The sequence below is a fragment of the Lytechinus variegatus genome, chromosome 16 (assembly GCF_018143015.1).
Source record: "Lytechinus variegatus isolate NC3 chromosome 16, Lvar_3.0, whole genome shotgun sequence".
NCBI lineage: Eukaryota > Metazoa > Echinodermata > Echinoidea > Temnopleuroida > Toxopneustidae > Lytechinus > Lytechinus variegatus.
In genome coordinates this window covers 24,416,557-24,436,972 of record NC_054755.1, presented here as the reverse complement: position 1 = coordinate 24,436,972, position 20,416 = coordinate 24,416,557, and the positions used below count along the sequence as shown (strand labels likewise).

General features: G+C 37.0%; 1 protein-coding gene across 1 annotated transcript; it reads left to right on the top strand.

Annotated features, from left to right (window-relative positions):
- Nucleotides 1–1,712: 1,712 nt before the first annotated feature.
- LOC121429752 (thialysine N-epsilon-acetyltransferase-like) lies at nucleotides 1,713–15,913 on the top strand. Its single transcript, XM_041626956.1, has 5 exons — nucleotides 1,713–2,232; nucleotides 9,726–9,864; nucleotides 10,813–10,989; nucleotides 12,928–12,968; nucleotides 13,932–15,913. The coding sequence occupies exons 1-5, from the start codon at nucleotides 2,119–2,121 to the stop codon at nucleotides 14,145–14,147; spliced, it is 687 nt and encodes a 228-aa protein (XP_041482890.1). The 5' UTR covers nucleotides 1,713–2,118; the 3' UTR covers nucleotides 14,148–15,913.
- Nucleotides 15,914–20,416: the final 4,503 nt, after the last annotated feature.

The following is a 20,416-nucleotide window of genomic DNA, read 5'->3' as shown; positions in this document are numbered from 1 at the left end:
AAATAAAATTATTAATAAGTTAAAGTTTATGTTACCACGAGTAACTCTGTTTTTACTATACAATACACTAATACTTCCTTACATAACATATTGTAATATTGTTTGGGCCAATTGTGGAACTACCTAACTCAACCCTATTCTCACCTTACAAAAGCGGGCTCTTCGTATATCTGTACAGGATCGTCTTATTTTTCTCATTCTGATCTACTATTCTATAAGCTCAAAACATTGAAGGTTTCTGATTTGGATGTCATGCAAATTGCAGTTTTTATGTTCAAATACAAAAACCACCAACTTCCCTCCTCATTTCAAAATTTATTTAATCTAAACAGTACAATTCACACATACCCTACCCGTATTTCTGGAAATTTTTCACCTAACTAACCCAAAGTTATTAATAACTCATAAATCAATTAGACACCATGGCCCCGACTTATGGAACAATTTACCCGAAACTACAAAAATGTGTTCCTCACTTTATTCCTTTAAAGCCACTATGAAGCGCAACCTAATATCATTGTATTCAAATCCGCCACATTGACTATACTTGTACTTTTTTAATGATGAATTTTGACCCCTCCTCCTCTAATGTACTACTTGCACTAAACTTGCACTTGCACTACACCCTCATGACCTCTTATTAAAAAATGTGTAAGTTTTACATGTCACCTTTTTACCCTGAGGCCGTCGTCAACATCAAGCAGCTCGCTCCTGCGTTCTGAAATTTAGTTAAATAATATTTTTCATATACTTTTTTTTTATATTCAGAAAGAGATTGTAAATGATACGTGTGTCTAAAATGTATATATATGTAAAATCTATGTAATAATTGATTATGTTGTATTATGTTGAACATGTGGAACGCAGAAATAAATTTCAAGCAAACAAACAAACTAATAAATAAAATTGAAAATTGAAATTAAATGTTTATCTCCTATAAGCTAATTCAACTCTTGTTGAAAAGGGGGATGCGAATGGGGCAAATTTTATTTCAAAATATCGTAAAGCGTGCGAATCAAGAGAGCGAAAATTTTGACATTTTTTAAAACGAAAATCTAATTTTTGTAAAATACATTTTTAAATATAATATGAAAGAAAACTATAATGTTTTACCCCCTTTTCCCTTTTATTTTCTTCCTTTTACCCCCTCTCTTTCTTTCTCTTCTTTTTTTGTTCGTGGAGCTGTTGGAGTCTAGCGCCCCCGTTTGCATACGACGTTGCGGTTCCCACATGTTCATTCCGAGAACAACCAATCAATTTTGAAAAGCAGGACAAATTTGCTAAACCCCATCGTGCAATAATGAAAACAATGACCAAAAAAATGTTCGCGTGGTGGATATCATGAGAATAAGCATTATTTTGTTGGTGTAGATCAAATAGAATTAAGAAAGAAGTGTCATTTCCGAACACATTGTCGTCGACCGGTATGTAAACATTCGCATGCAGTTTCAGAGTAAAGGTCTACTGCAATGCGCCGGCAATCCCATGAAACGGATTTCCACTGAAAAGAAGAAAAGAAATCGGTGTTTCCCCCTGACATCACTGCTTCTCCAGCAGATGTTCCCCTAACCTGACTGAGCTGTAATCGCTAGTCCTATTACTGCGTAATATTCGGCCAATCAGAACACTCCTAGTGCACATGCGTGGATCCCTTACTTACTTGCTCATTTCTTCGCTCACTGCGTGCTCGTATAGTGGTTCGGGACAGTGCCTAACACGCATCGCATATAAAATAGCATCGCGAATTTTGTACCCTACATTTTAACGTATTCAAACTCAGCGAAGCATATTCACCTGTAACGAAACCACAAATCTTCTCGTCGTATTATATATACTTCTAAAAGCTTGTCATTGGCAATCATTGTGCTCGAGAATAGATTGAGGAGATAGGCACTTCTTGTTCTCTGCGATACTTTGAGCCCGGACTTTGAGCACGCTTTGAGAAACCGCCGTGTCACTTTATCGTTCTGTCCAATATTCCCACTGATTTTTCATCCACCGACGACAGGTAAAAAGTGAAAACTTTGAACCATCAGGCAGACTTATACCAGAAGAATTCGTGTTAACCTTTCTGAGTTGTGACACGACAAGGAATTACATTCTTACAGTTTCGACACTATGGAGAGTGGAAAGTCATCAAAGGTCTCTGGAATTATCAATACTGTTTCTCATCTTGTTTTGAAGGATAAACGAGCGATCGAGATGGGGAAAGATCATGCTGACAAAATTGAGGTGAGGAGATGAATCAATTTGTTTCTTTTCAAGTTTCATTAATGTGATTAGGCCAAACTTGGAAAGTGTCAACAGCTAAATTGTCAATCAGTATAGATTTCATGTGTAGAGGTAATTGATTTGTTGCGATTTTGAACTGGAAGTATTATTATTATTTTTTTTAAACAAGTGTACACCAAGTCACCAATAATGCATATAGCATTTCCATTTATTTGAAAGCAGGATAAAAGAGCATTGTAGATTAAATGCTTGCTCACGGGCATAGCTGCCGCAGCCGGGGATCGAACCCCGGACTTTCCATGTATAGACAGGCGCCTTATATAGACCACTCAGCCACGGCACCTCCACATTATGCCGATATCTGCGATATAGCGGATAAAACAATTATGAAGGCCATCTTTCAAGAATTGATATGTGGCCCGAATGTGGAATAAAACTAATTTGATGTGAATAATGAGACATGGAAAATATAAGTACTGCGTAAAGTTCTGTGTCGATGTGTCATCATTAAAGCATCATCAGCATCATCACCATCATCATCCTCTCCATCGCCTTCATCTTCACCATTTCACCATCATCTTCATCCTTATCATTTCCATCTTCATTGCTCAAATTACATTACTGCTGTTTTTCATGAAATGTACTGTATATCGATTCTGCTGTATTAATGTATTATATTAATCAATGAGTTTAACCTGGGGCTGTCATTTTTTCAAGCAATCTGCAGTTTATGATGACAATCCTTCTCCTGCAAATTGTAAATGTTAACTAATTTGGTATGAGATCAGTTTTGTTTGTAATGATAATTTTAGTACACTTAGTTATGATTCATGCCAAAAAAGTTTTCAATATACTATGTTTGTTATGTTATGGAAAATGTATTATATACGAATGATGTGATTGCAGAAGTAAACAATAAAATAAAATAAAATAAAATCATATTACGAAAACTCACGTTCAAGCCTGTGACAATGCTACCATATAAATTAGAAACAAAAAACGAATTAAATAGCTAGTCGTATAGACGTCTGTTACGACGTCAATATTAAAGCAATCCTACAATTTCTTTTTGCAGGTGTTTCTGCATTTATTGAAAATTCAATATATGAAACACCGCAATCATAATAAATATAAATAAATACAAACATAAATGAGAGAATTACAAATTGTGACGATTACATGATAGAAGAATAATTTACGTAGATATACATGTCAGCAATAATATATAAAACAAAATGCAGTGGCCAGCTATCGCAAGCAAAATGCTTGAGAGAATAGCAGCCATATGAAGGGAGCTACATGAAAACCATTGTAGAGAAAAGTTTACGAGTATATAATAACGTTGTCACATAATTATTTGAAATGTTAAGAAAAAAAAGGGGGAGAGGGTATAGGGGTCAGGTGAATTGGCTACGATTTGAAACAAAATTGGCCTTTACCCTCCCCCTAAAAAAACCAGCTTGTAATCATCACAAATTGTTATACAGTTAATTCGAACTTTGGAGAACAAGATATATTCATTCATTTTCAGAAAAGAAGCAAAATGCGATTGTTCGAAAATCTGATCATAGACCAGTCATGTAGGTGTGCGGATGCCTTTTTACTGGAACTCTTCATGGGGATGCCATCCTTTAATATTTGGAAAGTATATTTATCTGGAATTCGTGCCACGAACGGACTTTGAAATTTTCTCGCTTGATTTCATGATGTAATGACATCACAATGCAAAAGAATGTGAAGGGAATTATCATTCTGAAAAGATGTAGGACTATTAATTCTCCAAGATGTTTATGTCATATATCGAATATTTTCTTTCCCTCATAGGCTTGGTTTTTGCTTTGGCTATAGGTCCTATATATACACACTAAAAATGTTGGGCAACATACTGACCACTTTGTTGGGTAATGTAGGCCGATGTTGGTAATATACATGTTCTGGGCATTTATATATTATCCAATTGAGCAAATTTATTACCCAATTACTAGTTTTTATTACCCAATTTGGGCATATTTTAATCAATAGTTGTGCATGTGGACAGTATGTTGCCCAGGGTTGGTTAAAAGTGGGGCATTTTTTGCCCAACTATTTTAAGAGTGTACTATTGTGTTCAAACGAACCCCCTAATTCACAAAATGCACTCCTTCATGCCGAGTGTTGACTTTAGACAACACTCCAATGTTTGGCGATCCAACCTGTCCAAGAGAAACATACTTTCTTGGATGTAATATTATTTTGATCACAGTCCTGACATCAAAATTAAATGTCTATAACTTGGCCATGTTGGCAGAACTTGAACGCTCTACATGCATGTTTCTGGGGCCCGTTGCAGAAAGAGTTGCGTTTAAACGCAAGTAAAAAAATCAATCGCAAGTCAAAAATGCGCGCTGTTGATTGGTTGAAAATCAAGTTGCGCGTGATTTTTTAGAGTTGCGTTTGATTGCAACTCTTTCTGCAACGGGCCCCTGGTCTGGTTTATTTACTTATTAGCACCACTGTATAGACATGATTTTTATTTGCTACATATATTAATATCGGTAATAGGCCCTACCTGTAATAGGGTCATAATTATGTAATTCCGATCACGCTTTCAGCAGATCGAAAAACTATATTTTTCTTCACCTTTGGCCCCCTTTGGGCTTCGGGTATTGAATCGTTTTATTGGTATACCACTCTAGTGATTTACCAGGACGGGGTCCGGACGAGGTTAGGTTGGGGGTTTGCAGGTTAGGGTTGTGCTGGGGTAAAGGCCTATATACCTGTCGCCGTTTCGTGGCGCTTCTTATACAGGGTCATTTCCAGTTTCGCATCTGGACCCTTTGCATAAAAGTTAACTGTTATAGTGGAAGCGCCGCGGTGTAGCGGTTCTGACTCTCGCCTTGTAATCAGAGGGACGTGTGCTCGAGTCCCACCATGGCCTATAGCGTCCTTTGGCAAGGCGTCGATCCAAACTTTGCCACTCTCGACCCAGGTGCTGATCGGGTACCTGTAGGAAACAACCGTCATTGTGGTTGGTTTAGCAAGTTTGCGCCTAACAGGCTGCTCGGAATGCTATGAATCCAGTGACCGGGTAGTAATAATCCTGAAGCGCTTTGAGCAGTCGTAGCTTGACAAAGCGCTGTATAAATGTCAATGGCTGCTACGCACCCGCGTCCAGAAAAGTGGTCGAATATGGGGTCCCGTTTCAGCTAGGCCTATATGAGGCCATGCGAGGCCTAAAAAGCCTACCTTTGGGTAGCCTTTTTTTTCTTACTTAATGATTTTGGTGCCTGCAGATTGCGTCTTATTATTCATGAATTAAAGCTAAATTGCTTGAGATTTTTTTCTTTCGGTCGCACAATAGCTGGGACTAATGTGTTTTGGATGAGATGACAATGACACGTCAAATAAGTCGATTTCAGTTTATTATAACTTTTTCTCCTTATGTTGGTTTGAGTGGCGATTTGTCGCCGTTGACTATCTATGTAAAATCTCACTTCTCACATAATGATATTAATACCAATATGATGTATACATATATGAGATATTTTTCTTGTGCATCCTTCTAATAACGTGCAAGTAGGGTATCCCGGTAGAGTATGTAATTTAGGATATCAGAAATATTTTGTCGGTTAGGATATCAGAAATATTTTGCCGGTTAGGATATCAGAAATATTTTGCCGGTCGCGCCGTGGATTGGACATGACTTGTGTTCCACCAATTCAAGGCGCTGTGTCTGGTGATGGTATGCATCCATTTTATACATATACTTCATGTATTGATCGCAGGATTGATCGTGGACCTACCATCCTCTAAACTATTGACCTATTTTTGTGGAGGTAAAACCATTAAGTGTAGAATAGGCGTATCTACATTGTTCCCCCTTGCTTAATCCCTTGATGTTTTCCCTTCGTTTGTTTCCCGTCTTTCCACCGGTATTCGCTTCAACAAACACGACTCACGATCTTTTGAAATCTAAAAGCTAATTCTTTAAGATCAAACTAATTTCAGTATTCGACAGGCCACTATTCACAGCCGATTCCAAATCCCTCAAATTTAGAGTGTAACGGTAAAACCCGCGTGACAATGATCAATGTCTGTAGAGCTAAATAAACATGGTTTCACTGCCATGACTGCTGAAGTTTATTAAGGGGGGGGGGGGGGGGTGGAAGTTTCTTTTCTTTTTTCTTACGAAGTGGGAGGTATCCAAATGTGAAAATCGATCAACTTTCCTTTGGCATGCAGCTTCTTTTAATGCTGACTTTGGCAAATGATCGATATCGTTTGCGGTATCATCAAACTTTTTGCAGCAACCGTATACCAAATCGATCTCGACATTGTTTCCTCTTTAGCGACCTCTCTCGCTCGGCGACTTATCATCGTCAGGGTGAAACGACATTTTGCTCATGGGACAATTCCTCCGGGCCTTGTTTCGTCTAGGATATAGGGTTATATAGGGTAATGGTTGCTTTTAATAGGGTTGTATGTTGGGTTATTTTAGCGTTATGTTTAGGTTAAGGCATAGGATATTGAAGTTGTAGATCCATTATAGTGCGTGAAACTTACCGCGGAGCAATTGTCGCCGGAGCAAATGTCATAGAACCTATAGGGCACATGAGAGTAATTCAACCGCGCGCAAAGCATGCCGGACAGGCGTAAGTAAAGATCACATGACTTTATTGATTAAAATAATTCATTAAAAATAGATTAAATGTTTGTATATCAAAAGAAAAACGATAGAGAAAATGCTACGTTCATACTCTTTCATAATTAAGGCGTTTGGGGAGGCTAGACTGCATTTTTGTATTTCATTTTAATTATTATTACCCACAATGCAGTTCTGGTTTTTGTGGCAATGAACTGGCCGAAATTATGGTTAGTCTTATTTCAGGCCATTTAAATTTTGATTGAGCTTGATTGATTTTGATTGAGTACCTGATTAACATATCAAGTCTTAATGTACTGTTAATTGTGACTAATGTCAGTGAATTAAAGCAAAATCTATCGAGGGATTGATTTTTAATGATTTTTTGATGAGCTATGATATAACACGTGAGTGAATGGGGGTCTGTAATACTCATGTGTGCCCTATAATGAGTATAGTTACGTTGCAAATCTACCGAAAGGATAGCAGAAAGTCAAAGAGATTTTATCCTAAAATTTTTAGCCACCCCCACCAAAAAAAAACCCAGTGATATTTTGGTTTGATCGAAAATCCGATCAAAACAATTTTTCATATCATATTCGTCCCTTAAGCACTCTAGTATAGATTTGGCACTATATAGTCCAATATGTTATTAGCATTATTATCATTATCATAACTATCATTATTATTATGATTACAATTACAATTATCATCAATAATATTATTATCATTATCATAACTATCATTAACATTATTATTACAATTTTCTTTATAAATTTTGATTGATTGATTGCATTTATTCTTTTTTCATTCAAAAATTTAACAAAAGTTACAACGTATAGCAAAACACAGAAATATAATATACAGAAATGAGAAAAAGGGAACCCACTGGCAAACAAAGCTTGTTAGTAGGGGTTCCCTGCGCTGCAATAAATACAGCAGTTAATTTAAGTATATCTTGGATCAATGAAATTCAATTCGTAAATTAAAAAGGTTTGTATAATGAAAAAGAATACTAGTGGGGTCAAGCTTTTTATACTTTCTCACTATATTACAATTAACAAAAAAATATTATATCATATCCTTGCGGTATGAAAAAAACCCTGAGTTCAGGAGTATGTGAAATTTTTATCATTATCCACATCATAACTGACTTATTTCAAACACAATCATTCAAAGAATCTAGTAATTAATAATTGAAATATCGATAGACGCACTTTGGGAGGATTTCCCAAAGCTAAAAACAACGTCAGTTCAACGAAATCTTCTTGCATTACTAGATTGGAATAAACAATTTCCTTGATCGGGAAAGGAAATTGATCGAGTTTTATGTCATGCCCAACGACTTTACCTCGCTTACACTCTAAAATAGTTTACCCATAATTGGGTAAAGTGGGAACATGTATACTTATGCATGCCTGCCGCCGGGGTAAAATGATATCAAATACTTTGTAAAGTTTACTCAATGTTGCGTTGAAATTTAGGCTACCCTTTAAACTTGCATTTTGCCCAACGGGGGGACAATTACACAGCAAACATGCTTGTTCTCTTTCTACACAATATTGGGAAAATTTTTACTCAATCTTTTTTAGAGCGTAGCCCAATACTGTAATTTGTAATCTTTACGACTGCTGAAGAAACAGAAAAATACAAATCGCGTAAAGAATGTTTTGAAAGTGATATTCTAAAGGAATGCACGGGTCCCTGCATGAGAAGAAAAAAAAGAACATGAAAATAATTCATGCATGCAAGCACAAAGGATCCTGTTGAAATGACAGAGGGGTAATAAAAATATGTAAAAACGGGATCAAAGCAAGGGGTTCCACGAAGTGCTTCTGCGTGGTATTGAAGAAAAGGCAAATATAATCACCTCACGGAGAGCACAATGGGGGCATATGATTAGAGTGCAGACCACAGAATTTGAAGTGGTAACTCCTGCATGGCTGAAATGAAAAGAGTGGATTTCACTGAGCAAACTACAGAAAATTCCATCAAAATCTGATAGCAAATAATGAAATTATTGAAGTTTAAAGGTTTGCGTTTTTTGTGATTTTTTTAATTATGCATATCGTCATGAACATTCATGAGACATGTCAGGTGGACTGATCATGTTACGTCACATTTTCTTTTTTTTCTCTTCTCTTTTACATGATATCATAATTGTTTGATATCTTCATACAAGTTTGTATGATATGTCCCCCTTGTAATAGAAGCTGCAGAAATGAATACCAGTTGTCAATACATTAGATTTCATTCCTGGTTGACATAATTATGAATAATCTATCAGACTTTGCTCATCCTCAACTGTCCAGCTTCAAGTATCTCATGGTCCCCGAACCCACACCCGCTCATATATACGGTCATCGTGCCTAATTCGCCGTATGTGCTCCTATCATGCCTATATAGGCTTTGGAATGCCCTCTCGGCTTATGTTCTTGACTCTCCAACACTTGTTGGTAAATCATACTATTTTTTGGATAAAATTACCCTCCATGCATTTTCCCTTCATTAGTCTTAAGTTTATACTACTTTGTATTTTGTTAATTTTACCCAACACTTCAACCTATTTATAATAGTCTATGTATCAAGCGCTCAGAAACAATGCGTATTAAGGGGTATTAAGCTCGAAGGTACTCGTCATATTAAAGAGACTTTGTCGGATTGTACATCCAACAAGTATCGTCCTTTCATTTATCACTCTTCAGACCAGTTTTTGTTCGAACCGGATAGTCCCTGTCGGATACAAAACAAATGACCACATGAAATGTCCTTTGCCATACGTCGGGGGATAAAATTTGTGTTCTGGCTAATGTAAATTAATATTTTATCAGCAAATATATTGATATCATTATACATTTGCTCTTTGTTATAGAACTGTTCAAAGCCAAATCCCATGGTACGCTATGTCATACGTCGAGGAAAGGTTGAAGACTGTTCTCAGATCTCAGTACTTATGAGGAAACTCGCAGAGAGTGAAGATTATGGAGATCGGGTAGAAGTCTCTGAAGATGGTGAGCTTAATTTGTGTTTTCATCATATTTGTTTGGATAGTTTTAATTAAGGTCCATTATTGTCAGTTTTTCTTCACCATTGATAACAAAAATTGTTTGTGTACTTAGAATTGGAGTATTTCTAGATTATTATATTCAAGACACTTCCTTCTGATGCTTTGCGGAATATCGCTTTATGCAGAATTCGAGCAAAAGATCTTTGCAAAAAGGTCATCAAATGCCCTTGCGATATCATATAATCTATGATTATCATTATGTTTATTATCATTCTTGTTGGTGTTTTAAATCTGTCGCTAAATAATGTTAAAAATCTACCAACCCAGCACCAGTGTTTTAATCTAAGATTGCAATATAGATATTTGTAAGATTGGTAGAAGCATTACTTTATTTGATCATGTTTTAGGGACCGTGATTTGATCATCCCCAACTGATGAAAGTTTTCTGTATCACAAATGGATTATATTCTTAATAACCAAACGCTTTAACGCTCTTCCGTCTTTTCTGGCATTGGTATCATCATCATCATATCAGCCATGTTCAGCCCACTACAGGGCAAAGGCCTCCTCAAGTTGGTGCCAAAGGTGCTTGTCTTGTGCCGATGCAATCCAATTTATGCCAATGAATTTTGTGAGCTCGTCACTCCATCTCAATTTTTATCCCAGACCCTCCTCGGGTCGCGCCCCCAAGTCATGCCGGTATTGCCATGTAGATCCTTGAAGATACTTGTTCATATATGACTGGGGCTTATCATCATTATCATAATTACAGTCATTATTGTCATTTTGAGCTACTTTTAACTAAACTTGGTGTTATTATAATTAGCATCACCATCATCATTTCAGATTTCATTTCGTTGGTTGTTAATTATTAGGGCGAATTTTGTGTAGGCCTACTCATCTCTCTACCCCTAAAAATGAATTTTGAAATGGTTTTCATCCTCATCTTCAGATCTTCGTCGAGATGGGTTTGGCGATAACCCTGTATTCGAGAGCATCGTCTTAGAAGACAAAGAGGCCAACGAGGAATCGTCCATCTTGGGTTATGCCCTCTATTTCATGGGCTTCTGCTCATGGAAGGGACGTCTTCTCTATCTTGAGGATGTCTACATCAACTCAGAGTACAGAGGTGCGAAAAACTCATTTTTATTTATTCATTTTACTTCCAGGCAAAACAGATAGTTTCTAAGAGAAAGAATTACCATGGACTAGTGCCTGAGGATGACCAAAAGAAAAACTAGTTTCTGTTATGAGGCTCTCCTCCCTAGTCGGGGTCTACAAATAGCCTATACAAAAACAAAATCGGCATAATACTTAATGTAGTTTTATTATTTTTTATGTTTAAATTGGGGGCCTGGAATGTTGACACAAAAATGGCATTGATTTGACTAGTTTATGGAACCGTTCAGATTTAAAGTATCTTTCTCTCATAAAATCTAGACCTATATACATCAAAGTACAAGAAGAAAAAAAAAACTTTTAAGATTTTTTAAAACCGTTCGGCACATCCAAATAAGTTTATCTTCATAAATGTCTGCGCCTCGGAAAAGTTCACGGCGCGTGATAAATGTTGTATTTATTCATGTTATTGTTATGAATTACATTGATAACTGAAAGTCTTGCAGACATCAATGACCTTAATTTGTTTTGACAAGGCAAAGATCCAACAGGAAATATGAATCACCGCGAGGAAATTTCCCTGATTTTTTCCCCAGGGACTTGTGATCTATTTACCGTCGTCTGAAAATTTGCTAACTTTGACAAAATTATTTGGCGATTTCACGATTAAATGCTATTTTCATGTTTTTGTCAATTTGTATGTCAGCGGAGAACGAAAAAAAATACAATGAGAAAAAAAAACTCGTGAGAAATTTTGTTCGGGGGAGGGGGGGGGGGGGCAAGTTCCATAATGACTTTTGAAGTAATTCAAGGGCGAGGGAGTGAACCGACCAAGTATGTTATGGGGCACTTTTGTATTTTTCGAAGTGAAATTAAAGGATTTCGTTCACAGTTTGTAGTATTATATATTTTTTTTTGGGGGGGAGGGGGAAAGGGCACCGCCCCACCTACTGCTGTGAACGACCATGCCGATAACTTTATAATGAAAATCGTCCTAATAATGTGATTTGGATCATTTTTTTCTTTTTGGGGAAGGGGGGGGGATTAGGTGTGGTTTAAACTAGTGAGGGTTAAATCATGCTTTCAAAACCGACATAGCACCAACACCAAACTATTAATCAATCATCGTCGAGTTACCCTCTAAATTCCAAGGACTTAATTCAAACCAGCTGTGAATAGTTACTGGCCAAATATTTGATAAAGATTTATACCTTTTGGATTTAAATATGAAAACTAAAATATTCAAAGTTAAATCTTTGTGATCTTTAAAAGTTAATCCTTAAGCCTGTCGCTATTCACTACCGATGTGGATTTTTTTTTTAAATCCTTGAAAATACGAGTGTATAAAACTTTTTTAACTCTTAACTCTTAAGTGATTACGCTTTGGATTTATTGGAGATTGCATTATATCCTTATTCGTTTTATTTGGGGCGTATATTCCGACGTTTATATTATAATGTTTTTGTTAAAGCCAAATTCTGATGATTACGACAGTAATGCTGAATAATTTATAAAAAAAGGAACAGGTGGGCGTTTCATAAAGCTGTTCGTAAGTTAAGAGCGACTTTAAGAACAACTGGTGATCCTTTCTTGTGGTAAATGGTATATCTATTGGCGACGATGGTTTAGCACATAGGAAAGGATCACCAGTCGTTCTTAAAGCCGCTTACGAACAGCTTTGTGAAACGGCCCCCAGGCTAGAGATAAAAGAAAAAAAAGACTAAAATAAAGCGTATTGCTTTATTGAAATCAACCTTCGACAGATCACTTCACCTATATGAATACAAAATAAATGGCGTTGATTTTTATTCATCAAACGCTGGAATATTGATTTATTGGTACGATTACTGTATTATTTCAGCGTTTTAGGGCTTCAATTTCTGATCTTTGGGGGATGTATGGCCTTAGTAATATTAACCTATTTCACTTGTTTCGTCTATCCCCTTAGGTACTGGGCTCGGCATCGCTCTTCTACATACAATAGCCAAGGTAAGAATCATTGTTCCTATCAATAAAATCCCGAAATGGAATTCGACTTCCTTTTCCATAAATCCCAACGTCTAATAATGCATAAGTAAAAAAGAACATTGTAATTTATATCCCAGTAAAGACATTTGTAAAGAATTGTGATTTTTATAAAAATATTTGTTATTGCTTACTCATCGAGGGCAAGGACTGTCAGTTTTCAGTTTGATTGTACCTGAAATTATCAAGATTGGAGTCAAACAAGATAATACGAAACCTACACCGTATTATGATTTCATACACAAATCGGCTTATACAGTGCGTCCCACAAAAAAGGAAACCCCTTTTCAGAGATAGATTTCACAATTAATCAATATGTTTTTTTACTATATATTTGATACTCAGGACAAGAGTGGAATCTCATCTCGAATTTGAAACCAAGAGCTTAGCAAATCGTTTACTCGTTTGATATTAGTTTTGATACATTTTGTTGTGCAAAGTATTTCTATTTCTATTTCCTTTATACTTCATTTTCCTCTCTTTCAACCGCTTAGAGGCAATTTTGCGATTTTGCGGTATATAAAAATTGTTTATTATGTTTATATTACGCATGGCAAACGATTTGCGCAGAAACTCAACAAGTGAATCTGAATCCAGTCTCATTTTAGGGATCAGTGAGAGAATCTTTAAAAAATACCAAAAAAATGCTAATGAGCCACTCGTCAAATAAGCACGGCTGTCGTCGTATACGTCGAACCAAACTTTTCCCATTTTTCTGCGCAACATGGTTTTGACGTCAAAATGTCAAACTCTTCTTGCTCAATAACGCGTGAAATGTTTGTCTCATGTTAGGTATCAAAATAAAGAGGAATAATTGAATTATATGATTATATAAATGAAATATTTTTTGTGAGTTCTTTTAGAATTTGTTGAAGATGAGAGGAATTGTGTTCATTAATTATTTTCATATTCATATTTTGCTTTCAGATTTCTGAGGAGAGAGGATGCAAAGCTGTACAGGGTACTGTCGTTGAATGGAACAAGGATGTCATGAAGCTGTATAAACGGATAGGCGCCACGGATATGACCGAAGAGGACAAATATCACCTATTTGCCATCGGCCGAAACGAGGTTAGCCGGTTTGCCAAGGCCCGGATCCCTGTCTTGAATAACGGATCACAAATTGTGACATGTGACCTGTGACACTATATTGGAACTTAAATTCTCGTATTTCGGTTCGGATTGTCATGGTAGCGAACAGTGACACCGGTTCTTTTATAACCGCGCACTCTATACCAGATAACCGATTTGAACCGAACATCTGAGCCAAAGCGCTGTGATTTGCTATGACGGATTTTGTTCGGGTGTGCCGCCGACATATCATGCCAACGAGGGATAGGTGTCGTGGAATCGGATACCGGCACTCGGTCATTATACGAGACCGGTTTCCCGATTGGACCGTCAAATGCGCGTTTGAGTGACGTTAAAAGTAGACAATCTGAATGGAGATTGTTAAAGAATGGACTGCAGAGAAAGAGCTATATCCCGGTCCCGGATCTAGGTGAAATCACCGGATTTGACTACATCGGTTCTGAAACGATAGCGTTCCCATTCCCGCACGGAGTTGTATTTTAATTGATATGTAACCAAGTTGGGTTGATTGTCATTAAAACCCGGCTCATCTCAGTCAGAATTACGATCAAGAACAGTAAGCCTTGTCGGGAATCAAATATGTTGACCGTAACGTGTCATCTATACAAATAAAACAACAAAAGTACGGATCATTGATTACAACAGCATTTTTTTAATCACTTGCTTCACAATTTCATAATTATTAGCATTTTAGCTTGCTTAGTGTCATAGAGTGATTAATTCTCTGATATAGATCAAGATTTTTTATATTTGCTTTACAAAAAAATGGAGAGTTGTCCCCAAAATCAGCCATTTTGAAGCAAGTTTGCCAATTTGAGGATCCCCATACAAAGTACAATATGACTTTTTAAACGTCCCTAACTTGCTTATTTCAAAACCGATTTTGATGAAACGTGTTGTATATTGATCCTCTCATTTTACTCTTTCCAATGAGATTGCTTTTCTTCTTGGCTTTTTGGTTTCCTTCAAGAGGATAGTGTTTTCCAAAACAGTTCTGCGCGGAAACAGATGAGGAAGTTGAAACTTGAAAAAAGAGAGCGCGGTATTTTGTAGTTCAGTCGCAGAATATGGTCCGTACTCTGCACTTTGTCAAAAGTATATATGTTAATATACAAAAGCTCCTGCAAGGGGTAGGCCTATAGGCTCTAAATTTTACGGATTTCGATTAAATTACATTATGGTTAGTGACCAAACTAATGCTGGATATTCAAAGAAAATTAAGGGTAAACAAATAATTGTTTCTATCATAATCAACAAAGTTCTATATACAGTCTTAATAGGCTAACCGAAAGGCCTCATCTACCTATATCTGGCCAGGTTCATTTCCCATACTGCAACATTTTCAGCAGTGTAGTCTTTGATACAGGCCCACTTAAACTGTAACCTACTAATTCACTACTAAATACATTCATATTACAATAATTGTTACCAAACTGGTACATTCTCCTCTCAAATACAATTAAATGAAAATACAAATGAGTAATAAAATGAAATTATACGCTAGTAGATCATCTGTTTTACTACACTAATAAGTTTGTAAAAAGATATATTTGAAGACTAGCCAATTAGAACATACAGTCTATGAGAGATAACACAAATGTTGTTCAGTTCGCTCCCCTTTGAATTAAGATGAATGTTGTAAAGACTTACCAATGATGATGTAAATAATTATTTATTCATAGCCATACCATTTTACACGGGTTCTACTCGTGACATTTTGTATATGCATGAATGTTGTATATTATGTGTATCTTGTAGATTATTTATTGAAATGTCTATATATTTTATTTTTAAGACAATGCAAATAAATAATAAAATATCACATTTATATAAGTATCATTCGTTAATGTCTTGTAAGTTGGCATTTAAAGATTAATTCAACATAAATCTTTATACGAAAGAGGATCTCCAATGAAGGTCGTACAAATTTTAGGTAAAGTGTTGAAGAAAACTTGCATTCGATGGAGTGAAGCCACCAAAATGGTTACAATTTTTTTTAATTAAAGCTGGAAGGTCTGGTACTCACGTTTATTTGAATTTTCGAAGAAATCAACTGCAACAAATTTATGGCTTGAACATTATTCTATGTGTGACAACTGCCCATGTGCACCCATAATAATAGCGACCAACTGATATAGATTTGGATAATTTGAGGGGACTAACCTTGCCTCATGCAACATCTCAAATAAAGGGTGAGGGGTGGCACATTTTCCCGATTAAAAAAAGACGAGCAAAAAAGGAAGTTTTAAACCAAAATTGGGTATTTCGTTCACGAAAAAATTGGACAAGCAAGACAAAAAAGGGTCTTCGCTTTCAAGGGGGGGGGGGCACACTTGTTTCAACGGCAGGGAATTGCTTTGACCTTTTTAATACAAAACAAGTGGAATGCCTCTGGCCGTCTCACCTGCATCACGCGGTTCAATATAGCAGCAGTGCTGACTTTGAAAACTACTCTTAGACTAACTCGCACAAGATGTTCAGTGATATATGGTTACTCAGGTTAACCTCAGGTTAAGATTTGATGTTGACGCCGCCGCCGCCGCCGCCGTCGGAAAAGCGGCGCCTATAGTCTCACTCTGCTATGCAGGTGAGACAAAAAACGTATTTTTGTGATTGCATTTTGACATATTCTATTACACCCTATTTCCTTTGTCTTAATCCCTTTTCTCTTTTTTTTCTTGGTCATGAAATTTTTCAGGCCATGGCCCCAAAGCCCCCCCCCCCTCCATACGCCACTGTAAGGGAGTGAAGTGAAGTGATATAGAAATTAAAAATGTAATCTCTAGACCGCACTTTAAGGCGAATATGCATGTTGTTCAATTTCTGCTTCATATCGTCTGTTGTTGAACACGTTGAATGTAGTTAGTCACCGAATAATAAGGGAATTTTCTTAACGCCTTTTTTAATGGGATTTAAGCAAATTTGATTGTTTTTCCACCAGTGGCATAACGAGCCAAAAATTTTGAGGATGCTAGATATGGCGTATTGGGCGAAATTTATAAAAAGTTGCGAGCTAGCAAAAAATTTATATTTTTATTACAAAAAATCCAACTTTGTGATAGATTTTGATATAATATTTAGAAAATGATATCATATTTCACCCTTCTCGCTTTCTTTTTCTTTCCTTTTTTTCTTGGTCGTCATTTTTTTTGGGGGGGTGGGAACCCTCAATCCCCCCATCTGTATTTGTCTCTCCACTCCTTCACCGGGGTCCCGTTTCATAAATACTTGTTATCATAACTAATGCGAAATGTCTAATTTCAATACATTTACTGCGTTCTTGAGTCTGGGTCCCGATTCATTAATGTTGTTTTGATACCAAAATGGCAATATCAGTTTAAAGCTACTAAAATCCTGCAATTCGATTGGTTGATTCAAAGTTTGTCATAGAAGTTTCGCACTTGTTACTATAACAAGTTTTTATGACACGGGTCCCTGTTCTGCATCGCGGTGCGGAAACTCCCTAATAGCGTATTTTAGCATCCGCTTCGCAGACGCTTTCTGCAACGTTGAGAATCTATTGAAAATGCCCGTCAAATCACAATGAACAGATCAGAGGTCATTGTCGAAAGTTGGTGGACCGGGACAGCATGTCGTCTAAACATTCGGACGGGACAAAAACCTGAAAATAGATCATGTCGTTTGTCCAGACATAGTCCAGGACGACGCTGCTATTTTAATTCACCGATTCTCGACAGAGCAAAGCCTATAGCTTGTTATGAAGGCCTTTTGACAAAAGATTCTCTGCGTTTAGAAAGGCGTCTGCGAAGTTATTGATAAAATTCCCGAATGTTGGTTCTTGAAGCACGACAGGATTATGTGCCTATATACGCATGAGCAGACAACCGTAGCCATGTTACACCGCCCAAAGTCCCGCCCCCATCCGCCTCGAAGATTTTACGTCCGACGTCATCTCATTATTGAAGAGCGATGTTCCCAGAAAGACTTATGGCTTTGTTTGGCAGGAATTAAGCCGAGGTCTCATTTAGAAAAAAGGTAAAGGAAAGATAAGGTATAAGAATGAAAAGAAAGCCTATTATGAAGCAAATATTAATGTTATCCAGCAAGGTCGAAATTATCGATGGGGAGTAAAAAAGCGAAAATTGGAGAGACAATTAGAGAAATCATATTCAAAAGAGACGAGGGGGGAGGGAGAGAGGGAGGGAGAGGGAGGGAGAGAGTAATAAAGACGAAAGCAAAATGCATGCAGATAGAAAGTGAATGTAAGCAAAAGACAGACAAATAGAAAGGGTTAGTAGGCCTGCACAGAATGAGAGATTTATTTATGTTTTATTCGTTACAAATTAATGATGAAATGAGTTAGAGGGAACTAGTAGTCCGGTTCAGTTATTAAAAAAAAACCCAACTGCTTTACAACGGAGCTCTCAACCTTTACATACAGAAAAAAGGAACATAAACGGGATCACATGGTATAATGTATACGCAACTACAAATGAAAGTTCACATAAAGTTCAACAGAACAAAAATGGTTAGGTTAGAGGCAGAGAGAGATACAATGACTATGTACACAACCTTGCCATAAATGCCAACAATGATCCGAAACGGTTTTGGTCGTTCGTTAAGGCGAAACGTCGAACTTCTAATGTCAACAACTTTGTTTATAATGGTAACTCGTATGATTCTGCTGATATGATCGCAAAGGCATTTAATGAGTTTTTCTGTAGCAATTTTTCTGATTGTACTGGGTCTCTTTCCGATGTTAATAACATGACCAATAATTGTAATGCCCAACACGTTGGTCTAACCCCTTTCTCACAAATTCAGATTGAAAATGCAGATGTTCAAAAATCAATTGAGAATCTTAAATCTTCCAAACCTCCAGGCCCAGATGGTGTTTCCCCGGCATTTCTCAAACTTGCCGGTAATTCAGTTGTCCCCATTCTAACTCGCATATTTAATCTCAGTTTGAATCTAGGCACTGTACCGAATGATTGGAAAGCTGCTCATGTTATCCCTCTGCATAAAAGTGGCAAACGGTCTTCAATTGAAAATTACCGACCTATTTCACTCACATCTGTACCATGTAAACTCCTTGAAAAGATTATAGTGCGCAAACTAATTGATTTTTCTTTGGACCATAAAATCATCCCTGACACTCAACATGGGTTTTTACCTAAGCGGTCTTGTGCTACGCAAGCCACGATTCTGTTTCACACCTGGGCAAAAACTTTAGATCGCACCTCTCCGCCGAGAGTAGATGCAATATTTCTAGACTGGTCGAAAGCGTTCGATAAAGTGAGTCATTCGGTACTTATTCGTAAACTACACAGTTTTGGGGTATGTCAGAATGCTTTGAAATGGATCTGCTCTTTTCTTACAAACCGGGTCCAGCGTGTTTTGTTCCAAGGTGGTCAGTCGGATTGGAGTTCTGTAACCTCTGGAGTCCCCCAGGGGAGTGTCATTGGGCCAATTCTTTTTGATTTGTTTACCGCAGACCTGCCTAACTTAATTTCTGCAGGTACTTGCTTGCCCCAATATGCTGACGACACAGTGCTTTATCGCACAATATGTACCCAGAATGACATTGAAGTTCTCCAATCTGACCTAGACTCCATAATCATTTGGTGCAATAATAATTCCATGGAATTGAATGTATTGAAATGCAAGATAATGCACATTACTAGATCTCGAAAGGTTATTACAGATCAATACTTTGCTGGTAACCACGCTCTCGATGTTGTTGATTCTTATAAATACCTTGGCTTGGTTTTTTCACATGATTTGACATGGTCAAAGCATGTGAATCTTGTTGTATCCAAATGTTCCAAACTATCAGGATTTATCCGCAGAATCGTGAATTCACGAAATCCTTTCATTCTAAAACGTTTGTTCTGTTCACTTTGTCGGCCTATAATTGAATACGGTATACCAGTCTGGCTACCCCATCAAAAAAACCACATATCCTCTCTTGAAGCAGTTCAACGTCGTTTCACCCGCTTCTGCTTTCCTTATGATCAAGCGAATTCACTCTCTTATGATGAAAGATTACACAGCTTAGAACTCCCACCATTGTATAACAGACTGGTCTACCTATCTACTGCCTTTGTTGTAAAATCGTTGTTTAGAACTTACGACATACCTACTCATATCTTACCCAGGCCAAGAACTCGGAACTGTCACAAGCTACTCTTCATCCATGAATTTGCACGATGTAATGCCCTGAAATATTCCTGTTTCTTTTCTTTCCCCAGATTCTGGGAATCTATTCCTTCAGAGATCAGAGATCTTTGCCTTGGTGTATCTGTCACTCCTTTCCTTAATGCTCTACGTGAACACTTATTCTCCATGCCTCCAATTGA